The sequence below is a fragment of the Alligator sinensis genome, unplaced genomic scaffold (genome assembly GCF_000455745.1).
Source record: "Alligator sinensis unplaced genomic scaffold, ASM45574v1 scaffold140_1, whole genome shotgun sequence".
Lineage (NCBI taxonomy): Eukaryota > Metazoa > Chordata > Crocodylia > Alligatoridae > Alligator > Alligator sinensis.
The window spans coordinates 919,718-940,859 of record NW_005841836.1 but is presented as its reverse complement, the minus strand read 5'-3'; the positions used below and the strand labels follow the sequence as shown (position 1 = coordinate 940,859).

General features: G+C 45.1%; 1 protein-coding gene across 2 annotated transcripts; it reads left to right on the top strand.

Moving 5' to 3' along the window:
• Positions 1 to 3,770: 3,770 nt before the first annotated feature.
• On the top strand, positions 3,771 to 19,716 carry CRNKL1 (crooked neck pre-mRNA splicing factor 1). 2 transcript variants are annotated; one of them, XM_006015418.3, is made up of 13 exons: positions 3,771 to 3,922; positions 5,172 to 5,263; positions 5,384 to 5,542; positions 6,015 to 6,181; positions 6,686 to 6,864; positions 7,442 to 7,612; positions 9,049 to 9,240; positions 10,129 to 10,188; positions 12,801 to 12,881; positions 15,889 to 16,128; positions 17,623 to 17,724; positions 18,692 to 18,961; positions 19,450 to 19,716. In XM_006015418.3, the coding sequence occupies exons 3-13, from the start codon at positions 5,457 to 5,459 to the stop codon at positions 19,615 to 19,617; spliced, it is 1,716 nt and encodes a 571-aa protein (XP_006015480.1). In that variant the 5' UTR covers positions 3,771 to 3,922; positions 5,172 to 5,263; positions 5,384 to 5,456; the 3' UTR covers positions 19,618 to 19,716. The 2 variants fall into 2 exon arrangements, with proteins under 2 accessions (XP_006015480.1, XP_025057725.1); XM_025201940.1 differs by lacking the exons at positions 3,771 to 3,922; positions 10,129 to 10,188 and having other exon boundaries at positions 5,179 to 5,263.
• Positions 19,717 to 21,142: the final 1,426 nt, after the last annotated feature.

Genomic DNA, 21,142 nt, shown 5'->3' with positions numbered 1-21,142 from the left:
AGGGTGACGGGAGGGTCAGGGCCCGGACCCGCGGCCGGGACCTACCAAGTGCGTGGGGCCGCGAGGGGGGCGCAGCTTGGAGCACCGGGGTGGGAAGGGGGCCGTGACGCAAGCGGCCGTCTCAGCGCCTCTCCCCCCCCCGCTGCCAGGGGTTCCACGATGATGGGATTTGTACCTTCATTCAACCCTTGTAGGGTGCACCATCAATCACAGTCAACATGCTCACACTGCATGCTCATTTTTGAGGAAGCTCCTTGATGCAAAACCCAAGTCGCTCTCGGGGAGACAACTGACCTTTGGGTTGTTGTTTTTTTATTAATATATTTCATGTTCCAGGTCAAATCAGCTCTGTATCATATTAATTGGGCAGAACTCAGTCATGCCCAAAACAGTGTGGGTTGAGCAGGTAGAGCTCAATAGTTGTAAACACTATGTATGGCGGTAGCATCCTCCATGCCAGCCTCTCATGCTGGGACTTCATGGACTCCCAGATCTATTGGCAGGTGTCCTGTGTGCAGGCCCAAGCCCGGAGGTCTTGCGATTCAGATGCTGTCCTTGATCTGAGGCAAAAGGCTGCTTGATCTTAGCCCACAAGAGGCCAAGAAGTGATTCAGATCATATCAATTGAGCTATCAGCACTTTCTTGTGATGGCTTCCTTCAAAATAAAGAAATGCTCCGACTCTAACCCAGTTCTCATTCACTCCCTGGCAAGTTACCAGGAGCAGTATAGAGTAAATCACATTTATTTGCATACTTATTTCCATATTTTTCTGTGTACAATAGGTTTTTAAACACGTACAATAATTTTGAGCTTCCAATACGATAATTTCATATTTAAGACCTGGCAATTTAAGACCCTCAGATTTGTCACAGCTAGGCCAGGGCTGGGTCTTTCAGCCACGGCTTCTTCGGGCTAATAAATCATGCTACTGCCTCTCAGTAAACTCTTCTACATCAGCTTTGGGGTTTGGTCACTAAAAGGCACAAGTCAGGCCAGCCTTGGGGCCAGAGAGGTCCCCATGGGAGTCATGGCTTCTGCTGCTGCCGCTCTAGCTCCCAGTGTCCTGCCACAGGTTCAAATGAAAGCCAGGTAGAAATCAGCTGTCAAGTGGTTGCACATTTTCGAGCACTCGCATTGTAAGCGGCTACCTCTTCTTAAAGCCGGACAGTCCTTTTTTTGCTGTGATAACGACTTTGTGCTGAATTTATTGTGCAGTTGACTGCTTTGTTGTGTAATGTATGTAATGCGCAGCATGGGCCCCATTGGCAGCTTCTGCCTTTGCTGTGGCACCAGGTGACAAGCACAGGCCAGGCTCCTGCCCTGCGTCCCAATTGGGCAGACTTGCTTGGGAGCCAGTGATGTCATGGGTGCTCCACCATAGCCTGCGTAGAGGCTGGTGCACTTAAGCAGGGGCCTGTGCACAGGAGAGCTGCCTGTGTGGAGCTCGGTGCAGGATTGGAGCCTTTGCATGGCTGTACCTAAGTCACTCAAATGCAGATTTTATTTTTTGCTTTAAATAGTGTAAACAGGGGTATCAAACTTACCTTGTGCCCCAGGTCAGATCCAGACCACAGGGCTCTTTGTAAGCCAGATGCATCCCAGGAAATGAGGAAACTACAGCAACAGTGGTAGCTCCTGGAGCAAGCCTTGGCTACAGCTTTGTGTCGTGGAGGATGCATCCCTATCTGCTTGCAGACAGGACTCCCTATGGGAGGCTCATAATTAGCTTCCCACTGACCAGCTTCCAGTGGGAGGATCACAGCTACACATCGCCTTTATGGGAGACTCTTCTGTAGCTTGCTTCTGCGGCCATATGGCTGGGAGCAAGTGAAATATGGGGGCATCTGAACCCCAAGCTTCTGGGCTTGTGCCTGCATGTAGGATGCCTGCCAAAGGATTTGGAAGTATCTGAAGCCCCAGACTTGGTGGAGGATACTTGCCGGTAGTAGGGCCACACAAAGTTTTTGAATGATTCCAGGGATTTGGAACTGATCTGGCTAATTTAACCTGGAACACAAACATTTTTCCTTCAAAAAAAAAAAAATTGCAGTGGTCACAGTTCTGAGCTCTGACCTAAAGCACATAATAGCAGCTCCAGTCTGGTGCTGGAACTGTTGTCACATGTCCCATCCCACATGTGGTGGTAGCTCCAGCACAGGACATGCGGCAGGGACCAGCATTCTCCTTGCCCTCCTGCTGCCAATTGCCATGTCCACCCTGAATTCTGTGGCAGGCCACTCCAGTAGTCCAGTGGGCGCCAGGGGCTCAGTCTGGCCCCTGAGCGGTGTGTTTGACACACCTGATGTAGTGGAATGGAAATAAGAAAATGGAATCCTCCAGGCTACCAGTAGGGGCAGTGTTACTGCCACGGCATTATAATTAGTTACCTAGCCCAAGGGTTGGCAACCTTTTACAAACAGTGGACTGGTGCTTGCAATCTGGCTGCTCCCAATCCCTGCTGCACTGTTCCTTCCCATAGTGTCCCTGCTGCTGCCTCCACTTACCTGCATCTTCCAGTGCTGCAGATTTGCTGTCTGAAACATCAGTGAGGAGGGGTGAATTTGGCAGTGAGAGTAAGCACTGGCTGGTTTAACAGGAAAGAGAGCTGCAGAAAGGGGCATTATAGAGGGGATCAGCAGCATGGTGTAGGGCAGAGAAGGGGAAGGTGTCAGGGAAAGCTGTTGCGTGCTGTAGATCCTACATGCCACCACAGGCCAGATCCAGACCTCTTTGCAGGCTGGATCCAGCCTGTAGGCTGCCAATTCCTGGTCTAGTCTATTGCTAATATTATGATCAGATACTAAGTCCAACTAGGTGACTTGTACACCCATGAGGATCCTCAGTGACACATTCCACTTTTTAAAACAAGCAGTCCTTTGAAATTGTAATGGTCAGTAGACTGACCACAACCCTCAGTTCTAAAATGTGTGTACACACCTTACTGCTGTGCTCGTGCATATAAAATTTAGCATATGGGTGAGTTTTATCCAATTAAAACGTTATAGCTTGTAGCAAGCTTGGCTGCCTGCACTCCTGGGCTGGAAGCCCCAGTCAGCTGATCGCAGGTCCCAGCCATGAGAGAGCACCAGGTGATCCGACAGCTGAGAGCTCAGATCAGTTATCAGTGCTCCCAGCCATGGAAGTACATGTTGCTCTCCCCTGGCTGGGAGCTCTGATTGAGCATGTGCAGCCTCTGGAGCACATGGGAATCTGGAAAGGCTCCAGTGTGCTCCAGAGGCTGGGAGCCCTTCCCATACATACAATTACAGACAGTTAACTAGTTAAGGCCCCTGACAGATGTTACACTTATAATTATATTCTAATATTATAAAAGCCTAAATCTGTCTGTCCATCCGTCTGGCCATAATGCTTTATTTGTGCTCTGATTGGCTGACAAACAGCCAATCAGAGCGTGAAGAAGCATTTGGATAGGTGGCAGCTCGCCGTCATGATGGCGGGGGCACAGGAGACGAGCAAAGGGGGGCCTGCTCCTCCCACCTTGCCTTGGTCCCCCCACTGCCCTGCTCCCCAGAGAAAGTTGAAACAGGGTGTCAATTTATAAAGGTTGTACGTGCAAAACATTGTAACTTGAAACGTAAGTCAAGGACTGCCTGTATTTACCATCCCACTTCTCTCTCGGTCTATCACTAGTCACACTGTGGGAATTTCACACAGCAAAATAACTGAATTAACTCAAGTCAGCAGATTTTTCAGTATTATATGGAATTTTAAAAAAAATCAAATAAAAATGAATTTTTTTTCCTAAGGTGAAAAATAAAGCCCCAGCGGAAGTACAGATCACAGCAGAACAGCTCTTGAGAGAAGCGAAAGAGAGAGAACTTGAGCTTCTTCCGCCCCCTCCCCAACAGAAGATCACTGATGAGGAAGAGCTAAATGATTACAAGCTTCGGAAAAGGAAGGTACGTGCACAGCTATTTGCTGCTTCTGCACAGGAGCAGGACACTAATTTATTTTTTAAGTTTGAATAACTTAAAAATGTTGTGTTTCTTTTTTAAATAACTTTCAAAGAAAGAAGAGAGATGCCAATTAAGTAGTGACAAATACTGTGTAAAAGTTCACCTTTTTTAAAAACAAAAAAAGTTTTGTTTCTAATACTTGGGATTTAGGATCAAATAGCAACAGAGCATGACTCATACCACTCTAATGTTGCATTAGAAACTGCATGCCTAATATCATATTAATGAGTCCATTCTCTTACAGTAGGATGTTGACATAGAACCAAGGAAAAGGAATAAAAATCAACAGAGAGTAGAGCAGTTATGTGCATGCAACGATCTGACTGATTAATGATGTTAATCTAGAAAACAAAATGATCAATTGGGGTGATCTGATGGCTGCCTATAAGTTTATAAGGGGTGCTCACCAGGATCTGGGGGAACGTTTGTTCACCAGAGCGCCCCAAGGGATGACAAGGTCGAACAGTCATAAACTCATCCATGACTGTTTCAGGCTGGACATGAGGAAGAACTTCTTTACTGTCCGAGCCCCCAAGGTCTGGAATAGCCTGCCACCAACGGTGGTTCAAGCACCTACTTTGAACGCCCTCAAGAGAAATTTGGATGTTTATCTTGCTGGGATCCTATAACCCCTGCTGACTTCCTGCCCTTTGTGCAGGGGGCTGGACTTGATGATCTTCCAAGGTCCCTTCCAGCCCTAATGTCTATGAAATCACCTGTATTGATTGCATTAGTCTCCAAGGATCCCCAATACCAGACATGCTGTGTTGCCCCTTTTTCAGTTGTTGTGTGTGATCTCTCACTTTCTCTTTCAGTATCTCTTTGTGGTCTCTATCACAGCTTTGTATACCAGTGCTGATTTGCCACTGTCTAGATGATTAGAATAAAAATTATAATTAAAAAAAAGAGGCTTTCACTTTTTGATCCTGTTAGTTGTTCTCTCAAAGGGAAAGTTTAGCAGCATGTTCTACCACTGAACACTTTCTGAGAGCTCTCCTCTCACTTAGTCATTTTGTACTTGAGTTTGTGCAGTAAGTTTTAGCCCTGAAGTGAACTGCTCGTGCAGCCTTGCAGCCCGTGCTCTGTCTTCTCCTTTGACTCCTGTCCGGAATCACAAGAAAGTGAAGAATTAACCTGTCACTTGTCTTAAGCTTTACCTGTTTCCAGCTTGACTAATCTTTTCTTTCCTCAGACTTTTGAAGATAACATAAGAAAAAACAGAACTGTTATCAGTAACTGGATAAAGTACGCACAATGGGAGGAAAGCCTCAAAGAAATACAAAGGTAATTATAAAAGAGGGACATCTCTTACCTCCCTTCTAGCATATGTAGAACTAATGCATCTCACATCCTTGAACTGCATCTTATGTATGCTTACTTCAACAACGTTGGCTTGCTTTCCAGAGCTCGTTCCATCTACGAGCGTGCTTTGGACGTGGACTACAGAAATGTCACTTTGTGGCTGAAGTATGCAGAAATGGAAATGAAGAACCGCCAGGTTAATCATGCCCGCAACATCTGGGATCGAGCCATCACCACTCTGCCCAGAGTCAACCAGTTCTGGTAAGTTTTCACATATCACAGCATGGTATTTTTCTCCTCAAGTATTAGATGTGCCTGATGTTTTCCATTAGTTTAAGAAAAGAAACCTGTTTTCCCTTAGTTGAAGGAGAAGAGTCCTCATGAAAACAGTGTTCACTGTCTCTGGTCTTTTACTTTATTTATGTAAATCTGCAATCTGATAGTAAAACACCAAGCAAACTGTGCACACACCCCTCTACCACACAACCTTTTACTCCTGTAAAAGTTAGTCCCAAAGTGGGGAAAAATGTCTAGAGCTCATTGGAATAGCAGTATTCTTATATTTTTGCATTGCTTGGTGCATTGTCATCCCTCAGCATTTATGAGATTCAAATAGCCAACAACAGAGTTTCCTACAATAATCTTGCCAAGCATACATTAAAGTTATTCTCCCAATGTGACCTATTTGCTAAATGATTTTATCAACACTAGTTCCTGTTTGCTTCTTTTAAAGGTATAAGTATACGTACATGGAAGAGATGCTGGGAAATATTGCTGGAGCACGTCAGGTGTTTGAGCGCTGGATGGAGTGGCAGCCAGAGGAACAAGCTTGGCATTCCTATATTAACTTTGAGCTGAGATACAAGGAGGTGGACAGGGCGCGCTCCATTTATGAGCAGTATATCCTTTCTAAAAATAGTGGGTCCACCTTTTGCACTTCGTCTTTTATTCAACCTTTTAAACTCCTTTGAGTTGATATTCAGTTTCTCTCTTTATCTACTCTTGTTGTATTACGATTAATGCACACTGGTAGTTGGTGAATGCATATGCAGAGCTAGGCAGTGAAATATATTGATTCTCAAATTAAGTTGCTTTGGAATTTGGTGTTTATACATTGCTGCAGGGTCGGGTCAGTCTCTCTTGGGTGTTTGTACATCCTTACAGATAGAAGTATTACAGCTCTTTTTCCCTGCACTGTCCTTCCTAAAAATGCTAGGGTCTGAACCTGAAAGCCCTCTGTTTGTGGAATTATTTTAACCCTCTTTTCCCCCCACTTCCTGGATATGTCAGCTGCATAGTTCATCATTAACATTTGTTCTAGCCTGGCCTCCGGTTTTGTAATCCCTGAATGTGAAGTTTGAAATGTCCTATTTGCCTGTTACCATTTCTTTAACACCAGTGTACTTGTCATTGTGCATCCTGATGTTAAGAACTGGATCAAGTATGCCCGCTTTGAAGAGAAGCACAGCTACTTTGCCCATGCAAGAAAAGTATATGAGAGAGCAGTGGAGTTCTTTGGAGAAGAGCACATGGATGAGCATTTGTATGTGGCCTTTGCAAAATTTGAGGAGAACCAGAAGGAAGTAAGGGCTTCATAAAGTCTTTCGACCCAGCACGAACACAGATTTCTTGAATGTTCTCACTGTTATTTGACAGCTCATGCTTTGTCTGAAGTAATGAGGAGGCTGTTATTTTTACATTTGCCTTTTGCTGTCGTTGATTGACATTTTGTTCTAACTTGAGCAAGAAACTTTCTGCCATCATCAAGAGAAAGTGAACAACAATCTTGGGCCTCGGCCAATCTTGGTATTTTTGTTAAGCTTATACACTTACTGTGGAAGAAAGTATAGCTGAAACATACTCTGGACTGTTTCTCTTCTCATTGTCTGTAGTAATACAAGTACTGAGACACCCAAGTCCCTGGTGTCCATATACATTAGATAAAGGCTTTCCTCCTCTTCTCCTTGGGCCTGAGCCTGCTGCTACTGAAATTAAGGACTTCACGGCAGCCATTTATGTTAAAGGTTGTGTGCCCAGTGAGAGAGTGAGTCCTTTACTTTTACATACTGATCTACTATCAGCTGTGGATTAGATGGAAGGGAAAGGAGATTCTACTTTAGGAATGCAGTACAAGTCACTTTGGTTTTGATGTGTTTTCAGTTTGAGAGAGTGAGGGTGATCTACAGATATGCCCTGGATAGAATTCCCAAACAGGAGGCCCAACAACTCTTCAAGAACTACACCATCTTTGAGAAGAAGTTTGGGGACAGAAGGGGCATTGAAGACATCATTGTCAGCAAAAGGAGATTCCAGTATGAAGAAGAAGTAAAGGTAGGTGGGACTCACAGCAATGTAAACATGGCTAAAGCTCATATTCCATTCTCAGATGCAGAATGAGGTTGCCTGTAGGCCTGTGCGAATAGGGAGGTATTTGATTTGGATTCAGCCAATTCGTTGGACAGTGATTTGATTCGAAGATTCGGATTGCTATCCTGAATCAATTTGGCCGAATCAGCTTAGGAAGATTTGGTGCTGATTTGGAGCGATTTGGTGATTTGGATTGGCCAGGGAGAGGCAGGCACAGCCAGGTGGCTGCAGGTTCTCCCACAGCTCCTTCAGCTGTGCCTGCTTCTCCCTGGGCTGGGGGAGCTGCAGGAGAAGTCCCCATGGCTGCCCTGCCCCCCATCCCCCGCCGGGCCCCAGCCTAGTCCCAGCAATTATAAAAAAAAAAAAAAAAGGCCTGCACTCACTGGCTGCAGAAGCGGCGATTGGGGCATCTGGGCGCTCATGGCAGAGGCCCCCCATGCAGCACGGTGCAGTAGGAATCATCCCCCCGCACCCTACCTGCCATCTATGCGGCAGTGGGTACAGTGCAGCTCAGCAAGGCGCCACGTACTGTCTGGGAGCTGGGGTGGCTCCACGTGTCGGCCAGAGCCCAGCACTGCTCAGTCCCAGTGGCCCCAGCTTCCAGGCAGCGCATAGTGCCCTGACAAGCCATGCTGCACCCACACCATGGGGCAGCTGCTGTGTGGGTGCCAGGCCAGGGGGTGGGGATGTGGAGAGGAATGATCACATCCCACCCCTCCCCACCCCGGCTGGGCAAGCAGCAGCAGCACAGAGCCCCTGCCCCCAGCACTGCTGGGCCCGCATCCTGTGCCATGTCTCCCTCCCTCCCCCCCCCGGAGGAAAGTGAAGGGAGGGAATGAAAGTAGTTCATATTGTTTTCTCTATGTCCTTTAGTACCTGCAGTCTCACCTGCAGACTGAAACCTCAGTGACACATCAAGCAAATAAAAATGAAACCCAAATTTGCACAGTGAAAGCACAGTAATGTATATGACAGTAGACATTCAGTTTTCAGATTTTAGTGCATTTGTTGGGGCTGTTGCCCACAGACTTTTTTACACATCTCTGCTCTATCTTAAGATGACAGTTCTCCCCCGCCCTCCCACCAGACTGTATTGTCATTCTGTTAATTTAACTATTCCATTGTTTAAAATCTAAAATGGTGGCAGTTCCTTTCCCACTCTGTACTTGCTCTCATTTAGATACTGTTTCCAAAGCCACTTAAGGAGCCAATGTCCTATTTACTTAGCTACTTCTAACTGAGGGTAACATTTAATATTTCAGTACCTTTTTTTAATTAAAAAAAAATCTAGATCTATGAACTTAGCAAAAAGCTTGTTCTTGTTCTATCCTCTGGGAAAAGGAACACATTGTTATATTACACTTGCCTTAATGAAATGGTTTCCTATCGTTTTGTGCAAGGCTAATCCACACAACTATGATGCGTGGTTTGATTACTTGCGGCTGGTTGAAAGTGATGCGGATGCTGATACTGTGCGAGAAGTTTACGAGAGAGCCATTGCCAATGTTCCACCAATCCAAGAGAAGCGACACTGGAAGAGATACATATATCTCTGGATCAACTATGCATTGTATGAAGAACTGGAGGCAAAGGTAAAGGGTAAAAATACTCCTTTCTTCCCACTACATTTGGTTGAGTGGCCTATAATAAATTTGTTTGCTCACTGAATAAGAAAATTCCAGGAGCAAAGTCCCGCTGTCTTATTTACAAAATCAGTAGGGGTTTAACTTTTTCAGCAGAGCTTTCACTTTTTGCAGGATCATTAAGTGGTCCACTTGTTAAGAGATCTTTGAACTATATCCTTATCAGTCCTGGTAATGGTCTGCAACTCAAACAGTCCTTTTATAGATTTACTCTGTATAGCTGTTGCTGTCATACACCCACTTTTCCTCCTGTTCATCTTGATTGCCTTGTGCTATTTAAAAGCAAAACCAAGCCATCTTAGGCCTATTTGATCTTACATTTTTGCAATAGTTGTTATAAGCCCAATAACACTGATTTTTAAACTCACTCTATTTCAGATAATGTCTGTGGTCATTCTCATTCTGGTCTCATGAGGCTTTGAGTTGCATAAAACTTCAGTAGGAACAGCCTCCTTTTCTGAGTATGTAATTAGTCAGTTTGTCACACTGCAATTGCTTTGAGGCTGTTTTCATGTCAGAGTGGCTTAGTTTCATTGTGCAGTCTAGCTGCTGCTTCTGCTAAGGTGGCTAAAATGTCCAATTCTTAATACCAAATTTTGATAGGAGAGGTAGACATGCATTCTTTATTATAACTTGAAATAAACCTTGAATGGCCACTTGTGCACGCAAATGGGTGGGCAGGCTGTTAAAAGAAAGCGGGCCGAGTTCTATATAACTGCATCTAAACACACACCCTCAAGAGTTTTGTCCCAGAACTACTTTTATATTTGGACATTGTTAGAACTGCACAGTTGTTTTTTGTATTGAATAATTAATCCAATGGGTTTGTTCTCACAGGACCCAGAACGAACTAGACAAGTATATCAAGCATGTCTGGAGCTCATTCCACACAAAAAGGTAGTTTTTCTAATGGTTCTGGTGCTAGGTCATGAATTTTTCCTTCCATGCCCCAGCCTGTTCCCACAAAGAGATCATTGGAACTGTTGGGCCTGGGTGCTTCACTCCTTAAAAGCAAAATAAGGTATTTTTTCTTGTCCATGAACAACACACACATTGACATGGGGGGATCCCTATTAATGAAACTCAGCTTGGAACAGAGTCCTTCAAGAACCAACAATGAGAAGCCAGATTTTGTCTGCTGTATCACTTCTCTCACCTGGCAGCAGGATTAAATTGGTGCATTTCAGAATGTGCTAATCCAGGGCAGGCAATTATTTCAACTGGAGGGCCACTTAACAAGTTTTGGTGAGTTGTCAAGGGCCAGAGGGGTAGCTCCGCCCCTTGATGGGTGCCCTGCCTGCTGGTTGCCATCTTGGGACCAGAAGTTCCATCTCTGACCCTGACCTTTGCCACCAGAAGTCCCTCCCTTTGCCCCAGAAGTACTCTTGGAAGGGAGGGTGCTGCCATCTTAAAACTGGAAAAAAAACAAATCATATACGAAAAAAATCAAACATCTACTATAACTTATTTTAATTTTATTTAAAAATATATTTTTGTCCCGATTTGCGTGTTTGCATAGTGTATCTAGAGATGATTGCATAAGAGCTCAAAATACAGTCTTACTCTTGTATATTATGTGTGCGGGAGTTAAAAGGGTATATGTGGGGGGGGTATGTGGTGGGGAGTGGGTGTGTGGGTGGCTGGGGTGTATGTGTGGCGTGGTGTGGGTGTGGGGTATGTGGTTGGGGTGGGGGCTGCAGGAGGGTGTGGGTGTTTGTAGGGTAATGGTGGAAGTGGCAGTATGTGTGGGGGGTGGTCCTTGGAGTGTGCCAGTCCCTGGATCTGCATGTGGCAGTGAACAAGGCTGGCCCTGCGTGGCCTCATAGCGTGCAGCTCCCAGCACTCCCACCCCAGTCCCCAGCCATACATGGTGGCAGCATGCAGGGCTGGCCTGAACCAGGCCCATAGCATGTAGTTCCTGCGCTCATTCCAGCCTGGTCCCATGATACATGGCTCCCTACACTCCTGGCCCTGTCCCCCAGTGGGAGGCCCTGGCCCTGGCCCTGGCCCCATGGGACCATACTTGAATTCCCACTCTCGCAGGCACAGAGGCTGGAACAGCCATGGGGTTGCCAGCAAAAGCCTCTGCTAGGCAGAGGCTTCTTTTGTCCAGCACCCCCCTAGCTTAGGGCTGGGGTGGATCAGGCCGGGGGGGGGTGTTGCTTAGCAACCAGATGCGTTGGCTTGCAGAGGGGGCAGCCCAGGGCCAGGGCTTACAAAGGGGCCCTATGGCCGGGATGGAATTACCTGGCAGGCCGCATCTGGCCTATGAGCCATATTTTGTCCACCCCTGCACTAATCCCACACAGGTCTGGAAGGGGCCTCTCAGACCAGTGTCTAGTCCACTGCGCTGATGGGCAGCTATTTATCCAGAGAATCCTAAAACCATCTACTCCAGCCCTGTGCACACACCACAGGTGCAAAGCACCTTCTTCCATGCCCCCACAACATGTTAAAAGACAGCACCAATGACCTGCCACTGCAGTGACTTGTTGAGAAAGACCCTGATCCTGTACCACATGCCTGTTTTTAACACAGCCATAAAACTGGCAGTGAAAGTCCCTTCCTGAGTGCTAGAAAAGATTGGTGAGATAATTGTCCACACTTCTTCTGCCTTTCCCTGACCTGGGAACTCACTGGCACTTTGACTTTTCACCCAGGACCATCAGTTTCTTTCCTACAATTGGCAGAGGAGGGTGTAGTGCAACCCATGCCCACCCTCTCTCTGGGTGTGTAGCAGTAGAGAACCTTTCCCTTCCACCCTCACCACGTCATTGAGCTGGTTCCTACTTTCAGCATTTGCTTGTTTTCATCTCTACTCCCCATAGCCTCTCCATCCACTTTGCCCACTTCTGCCTGAGCTGTATTCTTCTATAGCAGCTGTTTCCATCTGGCTGTTTGGTCCCAGCTGGGGAGGTAATAAGCCTTCATTGACCCTTTCTGGGCTGTTGCTGTGGGTGGAACATGTTGGTAGGATGACTAACCATCTAAATGCATTTAGCCATCAAACTACTAAAGTAAACATAATAGATTAATAAATTACAGGAGCTACACTAAGCCTGCTATTAATAGTATTTAAGATGAGGAGAACCATAATGCTTGCACCAACCCCCTGCTGAGCTGTGTTCTGAGGAAAGCAAATGGCAGCTGGGACCACTCCGCCTTCTTTGCACTCAGGTAGAGGCACATGAGGGGGCAGAGGGCATATACACAGCTCCTCCCTGACACTAGTTAGCTCAGCCTGTGCTCAAATAAATGTATAGGAGACAATTTATCTGCTTAGCAGAATGGTGTCAGGAATTCAAATAAGACTCTGTTCAGTTGCAGTAACTTATCTCACTTCACTTGAAGTCAAGAAAACAATTAATTTCTGTTGGAATGGCATAATCAGCATTAACTGTCATCTTATACCTTATGATCACATATCTTATAAGATGTGTGTGTCTAGCTATATAGATATAGATAGACAGATATAGATATACCTTATGATTCCTTTTTTTTCCTTCCAGTTTACATTTGCCAAAATGTGGCTTCTCTGTGCACAGTTCGAAATAAGGCAGAAGAATCTTCCGTTTGCCAGAAAAGCTTTGGTAAGTAAAGGAAGAGAAAAGGAGCTATTATTTAGTTGTCTTAACAGGTACCAGAGTTAAATGATCCTTGAAAATTCTTTCCTTCACAACTCAAATGAATAAATCAACATGGTAAATGGTATATGAGCCCAGCCTGTGTCCAGCACGTGCTGTTTGGCATATTTTAAAAGGGGGAACAGCTTTGCATAGAGATGCTGGGGGAAATGCTAGAAGTTAGGAGGCTCTTCTGGTTTTAGCTGGCAAAATACTCCTCTGAGAAGCTAGTGCACCCAGATCAGCTTCCTGTGGCCTGAAGTACTAACTGGTGCATCTGTCCAATGATACGTGTGCATTGCTGATAGTTTTAAAACACTTTTATCTGTGGACATTATTGGCATCCATGTAATAGGACCTGCACTTTAGGGCTGGAGTAATTGCTACGCCACTAGCAAGGGCCAGTACAGGTGTGGGATATGTCTTGACAGAAAAACCTCTCTCCACTCCAGGTTTACCAGTAGGCCAAAGCATTTCACTTATGACAGAATCAAAGCCTGCACTAGTAGCAACTGAGGCTTCTTTACTGCTGATGCAGACACAGTTTGCTGCATTTGCAGCAGCACTGCAATGCTTGGGAGTCAATGTCATCTGTTCATGGCTTTGACAGTGCTAGCTCTGCTCACTGAAGTGCTGCTAGAGGTTTTTCTGGTGAGCTGGACCCTTGCCCTTGGTTGGTAAATGGAAGCAGGCTGGTAATGCCTCTGTGAAGTGTAATAAAGTGCCATCTTCCCTGCTGGTAGGGCTTGGTTCACAATGCCCTCTCTAGCCATTACCATTTTCACCAGTTACTGTGTAAAGGGAACGTTAGTAAAGGATTTGGTAGGTGAGGAGAGGCTGCTGTGGTCCTATTTAGAAATGTAAGGCCATGTCCGCACTGCTTCCTGTGGTGTTCAGAAACATGCTGCCTTCCAGAGCAGAAGGAATACCATGTTAATGTGGCTGAGGGGAAGTGGTGACAGATGTGTACCTAGCACCATGCTGATGTGACCAGTGGTTCCATATAAGCAGTAACACCCACAGAGCAGATAGAACACATGCTACACTGGAGCTCTCCCTGCTGCTGTGAGCTGGGCAAACACACCTATAACGTTCTTTAATCCTTTGGATTTAGATGTGGCACAGAAACTACTTGATTTCATACTAGATCCTCATTGTGTGCAGCATTGGCAGTCCAGTTGTGTTGACGCAGCCATGCTTCCTGTCTGTACTGAATCACATGGCTTGTGAGCAGTTCTGTCCCTTCCAGACAAGGAGATCCAAGAAAGGCCTTGCTTCTGCCCCAAGAGCACTCCTGGGCAGGTCCTGTTAATTCAAGCACCTCACCCTGTAGAGAGAGAATGTAGCTCCTGTTGAGTTTTCACCAGCTGTTAGAACACACCCAGCTCTTGTCTCGTTTTCACTGGGCCCATATGGCAGGAGGTCTGAGGCTTCCCAGAAACTCTGACTTGGGTGACTGTGAGTGCTCACTGCTAATCCCCTTCTCTGGACACAGTGCAGAACTCATAGTTCCCCTTCCAGGCCCCCCTCTTCCAGTTCCCCACCTTGCTTGCCTGACACCTTGATGGCACCTCTCATGGCTGAGACCCTGGAGGCCTCCTGGTGCCAGGGCTCCTAAGGGTGATCTTTTCCCTTTTGCAGTTTTCTTTTCCTAAGTCTCCTTTTCCTGTCTGTTGGATAAACCCCAGCTAGTACCAGCCATCCTTCTGGCTTGCTTAATCAGGTTTCACCAAGCATACTTACATTCAGCTTCTCTGGCAAGAGCTGCACTCCTCCATTATCAGAGCACTTCTGCCCCTTACTGTGGAGACCTTTCCCTTATATTCCTCAAGGGGTGGGGTCTCAGCCTGTTCTCATTCTTTTAAAGGGCCCTTCCCTTCCAACAGGCTCTATTACAGACAGCAAGTTGGCTGATATTTAATGTAGGTAAGATGCTGGTAATGATGGGGGAACAGAAAGAGGAACTGGGAATCTGTTGGACTTGAAGTTTGTGGAACTGAGGAGGCTTGTAAAGACAGCTGATATAAGTGCTGGTTTGACTGCTGGCTTCCTTGGGTTTTGGTGTATACAGCAATAGGTAACACATGAATTGCCCTGTTGAGGCCATGTCCTGACCTTGATTATAAAAGCATTTATGTTAAGTCATGTGAGCAGAGGCTTCAGCAGCAGAAGCATTTTAACCACATTCTGCCATTGCTTGCACCCTCACATGGGTTTGGAGGAGGAACAAGTATCATTCTCCTGGTATACCAGACCTGCCATGGGAAAAGCAGATGGCTTCTGGATCTCTTTTCTGCCCTTCAGCACACCCACCCAACTCCTCTCACTTTGAAAAGTTGAGGAACAGCAGAGGACCTGCTGGTGGCTTGCCATCACAGCTGGTCATCTACTGAACTATATTTGTAAAAAGAGCTACAATATATTCAGAGCTTTTTATATTTGCTTTCTTGTTAAGTATTGGTGCAGTCACCAAAGGAATTGTGAGCATGTGTATGCATATGAGAGTGCAGAGGACGTAGACTTGCGCAACTGCGTGGAGAGGAAAATGGACAGCAGTTCATACTACAGTATATGCAAATATTTCAGGAATCCCTTATCTGGAGGAGGAGACAGGGGGCATCCTTCCTCCATGTGTCAGTAACTCCATGGTTTAGAAGCTGGAACACTTATTCGAGCTGGGGTGAGACATCAGTTTTGCTGATGATGTTTCAGTGAAATACTCGAGATACAAACAGTGACTACAAGAAATTTCTGATTCTTTTCATCTTCAGAACACTTAAGAGGAACTGTGTGCACACCATTAGATTTAAAAGGATCTGGCTGGATCAGTGCCGGTTAGGTTTTGCACTGAACCAAATTTGGAGTTAAGAGACTCTTAAACTGTACTGAACAGTATGTTTTGATAGGCAAAAAAGTCTTTATTTCCTCCTAAAATGAAGATACTTTAAGCAGTTTTTGTCTTTCTGCTGCACAGGGAACTTCCATAGGCAAATGCCCAAAGAACAAGCTATTTAAAGGTTATATCGAGCTGGAGCTACAACTGCGAGAGTTTGATCGCTGCCGGAAGCTGTACGAAAAATTCCTGGAGTTTACACCTGAAAACTGCACGTCATGGATTAAATTTGCTGAGTTAGAGACAATACTTGGTGACACCGACAGAGCCCGAGCAATATATGAGTTGGCGATTGGTCAACCCCGGCTAGACATGCCAGAGGTAAGGAGTAAAAGAAGAACTCTAACATAAGGAAATCAAAGGATTCCTAAAAAATTGTCCATTGTTACTCAATCTATCAGGTTAATAAGAAAAAAAAAATGGTCAGCAGCAGAAATGGATGGAATGCTGTATGGGAGCAAACCTGTGGTTCATCTAATTGAGCATCCCTTTTCTCATTGTGGCCATATGCCTCTTTGGAGGGTGATATGTCGATAACAGAGCAGTATGGAATAACATCCCAAAGCGAATGTTTTTATGACAGACTTTTGTATTTGATAACAGAAGTGGTACTTTATTTGCTTGCGTGCACACACTCTCTCTCTCTCTCTCCTACTTCTGTTATCAAGCTAGATGTGCTGGATAGTACAACTCACCTTGCCTTAGTTTACAGGCCTGAGATTGTACCTCAGGGTTTTTCCTATGCATCTGCTCTGCTTCTCAGTGGGTTTTTTTATAATTATATTTTTGTCTTAGTACATATCACCCTATGCTCTGTTTAGTCCCTACTTGAGCCTTGTCGTTTGTAAGCTAGTTACATGTAAATGCATCCCCACTTCTCTTCACACTTCACATTCCAGGTCTCTAGTTGTGGTTCTTGCAGGTTAAGTGCAGCAAGGGCAAATTAATACCTTCTCTCTTTTCAGTATTCACTTCTCATTAGAGAAGTGAATACTGAAAAGGAAGAAAAGACATTAATTTGTGGATGATCCAGTGGAGGCCAGCCTTAGCTCTGTACTCTCCCCAAGTGCCACTGCAATCCCCTTCACTTGCCCAATCTGCTATTCTCCCTTCTGGTCCCTGCCCTGTGCTCCCTACCCTATTGGTTGTTGTGCTGCTTGTTCCCCACCTGTTCTGCCACGTGTGGCACAGAGGCTGTCCAAGCCACTTGTGGCAGATTGGCCACCTCTGGAATAATTCCTGTATCATGTGAATGGCAGCTCTCTCTCCATCATACGTCTCTGTGTTAAATCTTGCATCTGAATCTAAGCCACTCGCATACTTAAGAGCGTTTCCTTACCTGTTGCCCTATCCACTCACCTGATCTGAAACTTTAATGTCTGCAATATCTAGGCTGCCCTTCTAGCTTCTTCTCTTCAATCAGCCCGTAAGGAAGCAGAGCCCAAAGGCTCTGCTGTTGGTTTTTCCCATGCTTCTGAGTCTTCTCTTATCAAATTATTATAAGACAGTAGTGGCAGCCATAGGCTAAATAGGAATTTTCAGTCATCCTGCAAGCCTCCATTTCACTCAGCCCCTGAACAGGTTACTGACTTGCTGGGCTGGTGGTTTTCTCCCTTTGCACTGTTGTCCCTTGCCGAGACCCATAGGTTGAAGCTGCCACAAATTAGTGGTGGTGGCATGTCTCTAGAATACTGATATATTGAAAATTATTGCAATGACTAATTTCCCTTTGTGACAAACTGCTGTTAAGACTTATTGTAAAAGGCATACCTTCACGATTTTTGAAGCTAAAGGCTGATGTATTTCTTCCCTCAGGTTCTTTGGAAATCCTATATTGACTTTGAAATAGAGCAGGAAGAGTATGAGAAAACAAGGAACCTTTATCGAAGATTACTGCAGCGGACACAGCATGTCAAGGTGCGTACATACACTCAGAACATGAGCAGTTGTATATGCTGGTCAAGACTCTAAGCTAAGGGGTGGAATCATAGCTGCTTCACTGGTGTGGCATTTTAAAATGCCAACTGTGAACATGTAACTGTACAGGAAACTCTCATGACTCAGGGGACTGGGAATGAGAGAGATCAAATTGTTAGCCACTGCTAAATTACCTTTGTTTAAAGATGACAAACAGTTGCAAAGCCTTTATGTGAAGAAAAGATCACTTTGCAAAAGTATGGGGTATTACTAGGATGTAAGGAGACAGCATTTATTTGGGAACCAAGCTTCCTGGGATTCCCACATTTGAAAAGTTACACTGACAACCACCATTCTGCATTTAAAAGAGAGCGAGATCTCCAGAGCAAGGGTTTCTTCAGAATAGCCTTGGCCTTTTTTTAACTGCACAAAATTTGCAAACACTAGGACTCACTTTAGGCTCCTTGGGTTATTCTAACCAAGAATATCTGCCACAGTGGTTTACAAGGAATGAGTCAGCAATGGTAATCTAGTTCTTGGTGGCTAAACTGATAAAGTTGGCACATAATTCAGACTAGAGTTAAGAGACCCTAGATGGAACGAGCAATTGCTGATCACCCTTCTTCCAATTCCCTAATTCCATTACTGGGTTTGAGGAAAGCTTTGCTACCCACATATACGCTGTGTGATTAAGATACTCAGCGTATGATTGAGAATACTTATCTCTTTGTCAGCACTTTCCTTCTAACAATACTTGAAAACCAGAATATTCAATGGAACTAACATGGACTTTACCAGATCTTACACTGATAACATGACCTGAATTTTTCCTTATGCTTATTTACAAAAACTGTGGTTTCTGTATTTGGTTTCTATTTAGTCACAACTCTTACTTTATTTTAGCTTACTATTTACTCTGCATTGTGTTAGTACTTTAGAAAGATATGTCAACTTACATTTCCCCCAGGTATGGATCAGTTTTGCCCAGTTTGAGCTGTCTGCAAGAAAGGATGAGCTGTCTGCAGGAAAGGATGACAGCCTGTCAAGATGCAGACAGGTCTATGAAGAGGCTAATAAGGCAATGCGGAACTGTGAAGAGAAGGAAGAGAGGCTTATGCTTTTGGAATCCTGGAAAAGCTTTGAAGAGGAGTGTGGAACAGATACCACTAAGGAGAGAGTAGATAAACTGATGCCAGAAAAAGTGAAGAAGAGAAGAAAAATTCAGGCTGAAGATGGGGTAAGAATCAAAGCTGTGGCAGTGACCATTAGTGGTGTGGGTTTAGTTGGACAGTATATGTGGGGTCATTTCTTAGCTGTATGCTTGGGAAATCGTATTCCAACCAGTCAGAATAGTCTCGTTTGTTATCTGTTGAGGTATGCTTATTAATTGGCAGTGGGCCCTGCCCCTCTGAATCCCTAGTTTTATCAGTCCATGGTTCTCTAAGGCAGGAGATGGCAACCTACAGCCTGTGGGTCAAAACTAGTTTGCAAAGTTGGGGGACTTTACACATACCACAGCCAGAAAGTGGATGCTTTGAGTTGGCAGAGCTGGGTCATCCCAGCCCACAGCCAGAAAGCATTACCAACACCTGCTCTGCCAATGAATAACCTTGATTCTGATTTAGCTTCTAGCATCCTAGGAACTTGCACTAATATTCATTCTACCAAAACATCAGCACTGAGCAGATCCTCAGAGTAAGGTTAATCTGTGCTTTCTTTTTCTAGTCTGATGCTGGCTGGGAAGAGTACTATGATTACATCTTTCCAGAAGATGCTGCCAACCAGCCCAACCTCAAGTTGCTTGCTATGGCTAAACTTTGGAAGAAGCAGCAACAAGAAACCGAAGCTGAAGAGGTAGATCCAGACAAAGACATTGATGAAAGCAGTTCCTAACACTTCTTCCATTTGAACCCTCACCTCACTCCTTTTGCATTTTTGTACAGTTATTTCATCAGTGATGGGCTGAATAAAAGTAACAGAAAAACTTTTTAACAGTTGTTTATGTATCCAATTCACAGTTTAACCTGCATACTTCCTTAAGATTGTGGCAATGAGTTCCACACTTCCACAGGAGGTCCTTTCCAAACCTGTGCTCCTCCTGAGACAGCAAATCCAGTTCTGTGTTCCCAGACAAGAATTTGTCCAAAAATGTCCACCAGAACATCTACTTTGATCCCCTTCATACACCACAAGAGATACTCAATAAAAAGCCTACAATAGGTCATAGGAAGCAAGGATAAGGGCACCCCCCTGCCTTGGCAGCTGCTATGGCAGATAAGTTGTTAAATAAAATACTCTGAGTGAGCCTAAGGAGTGGATCACATCCTATCCTACAGAAGAAGGCACAACAACCCCAATAATCTGCTGAAGAATGAATGCCCACAGTACCCCAAAGATTTTTAAATATTTTCATTATATACTGATATGCACATATGGTTATGGTGCAGCAGCATCCTTTGTAAAGTGCTTCAAGAGCCTAAAAATAACTATTATATTAACCCAGTGGTTCTCAACCTTTTTAGACATGAGGGACCCCTCTATAAGTTGTGAACTGAGTGGTACCCCATTTAGTTATTATAGTGCTTACCTGTTCAAAAGGCCTAGGAAGGAGAAGCAACGAGTACTGCAGTGTGTGGGGGAGAAGTGACTGGAAGGTAAGTGCAGGCTCTTCCCTCTTTGCCTGAGCCTGTGCGTATTTGTTAATCTCTTCTGGTGGCACCCTTTAAAGGCTGTCATAGCACCATCATGGAGAATCACTGCAGTCAAATGCATCTATGCTACACTCCAAAACCTGGCTTTAAGAACACTCAGCTTCATCTTTCCCTTAGTGAAGACCAGTCTCTCGGGCATCTGAAGAACCTATACATAATTTTACTATACGACTTGGTCAATGGAAGACTTTATTATGTGACACAGGATTGTAGCACTTCAGTTACCCTCACGTTTATATGCAGAGGTCTTCAGTGCCCTCCCCAGGCTGCTGTTTGAATCTATTTAGAATTGAAAACAGTAGTAGTATTTGCAGAGCCATCCACTGCTCCCCCTCCCCCCCAGTCATTAGGCTGTCTGTTTTCTTCTTAGCCCCCCTTCCCCCTTTGCAAAGCATGGGGCCCAGGGCAATCGCCCTGATTTCTACCCCCCTCCCAGGGATGGCCCTGAACACTTGGATGCATTACCTCTTAGACATGTACTGTGGCGTCAAACTGACTGCTATCCATTACAATTTCACGGTAATGTTTGTGGGGGCAGCTTGGAATAGAGAGAAGAGCTACTGATCTTTCTTTGCCTCTCTTCAGCACTCTTAGAGTAAAAGGCCTTCAGCTATACATCTAAGCGCTTTTCATTCTAGCTGGACGAACCCTTCATCCCTGGCTCAATAGCAGCAGGTTATTAAAGAGCTTATACAAACAGCTTTTGT

Bases quoted from the DNA above. Each gene is read 5' to 3' on its own strand.
- CRNKL1 (XM_006015418.3), top strand. From the start codon at position 5,457: ATGGAAATGAAGAACCGCCAGGTTAATCATGCCCGCAACATCTGGGAT. The intron at 6,182-6,685 runs ATATCCTTTCTA...ACACCAGTGTAC, and splicing joins GCGCTCCATTTATGAGCAGT to TTGTCATTGTGCATCCTGAT. The intron at 16,129-17,622 runs GTAAGGAGTAAA...TTCTTCCCTCAG, and splicing joins CCCGGCTAGACATGCCAGAG to GTTCTTTGGAAATCCTATAT.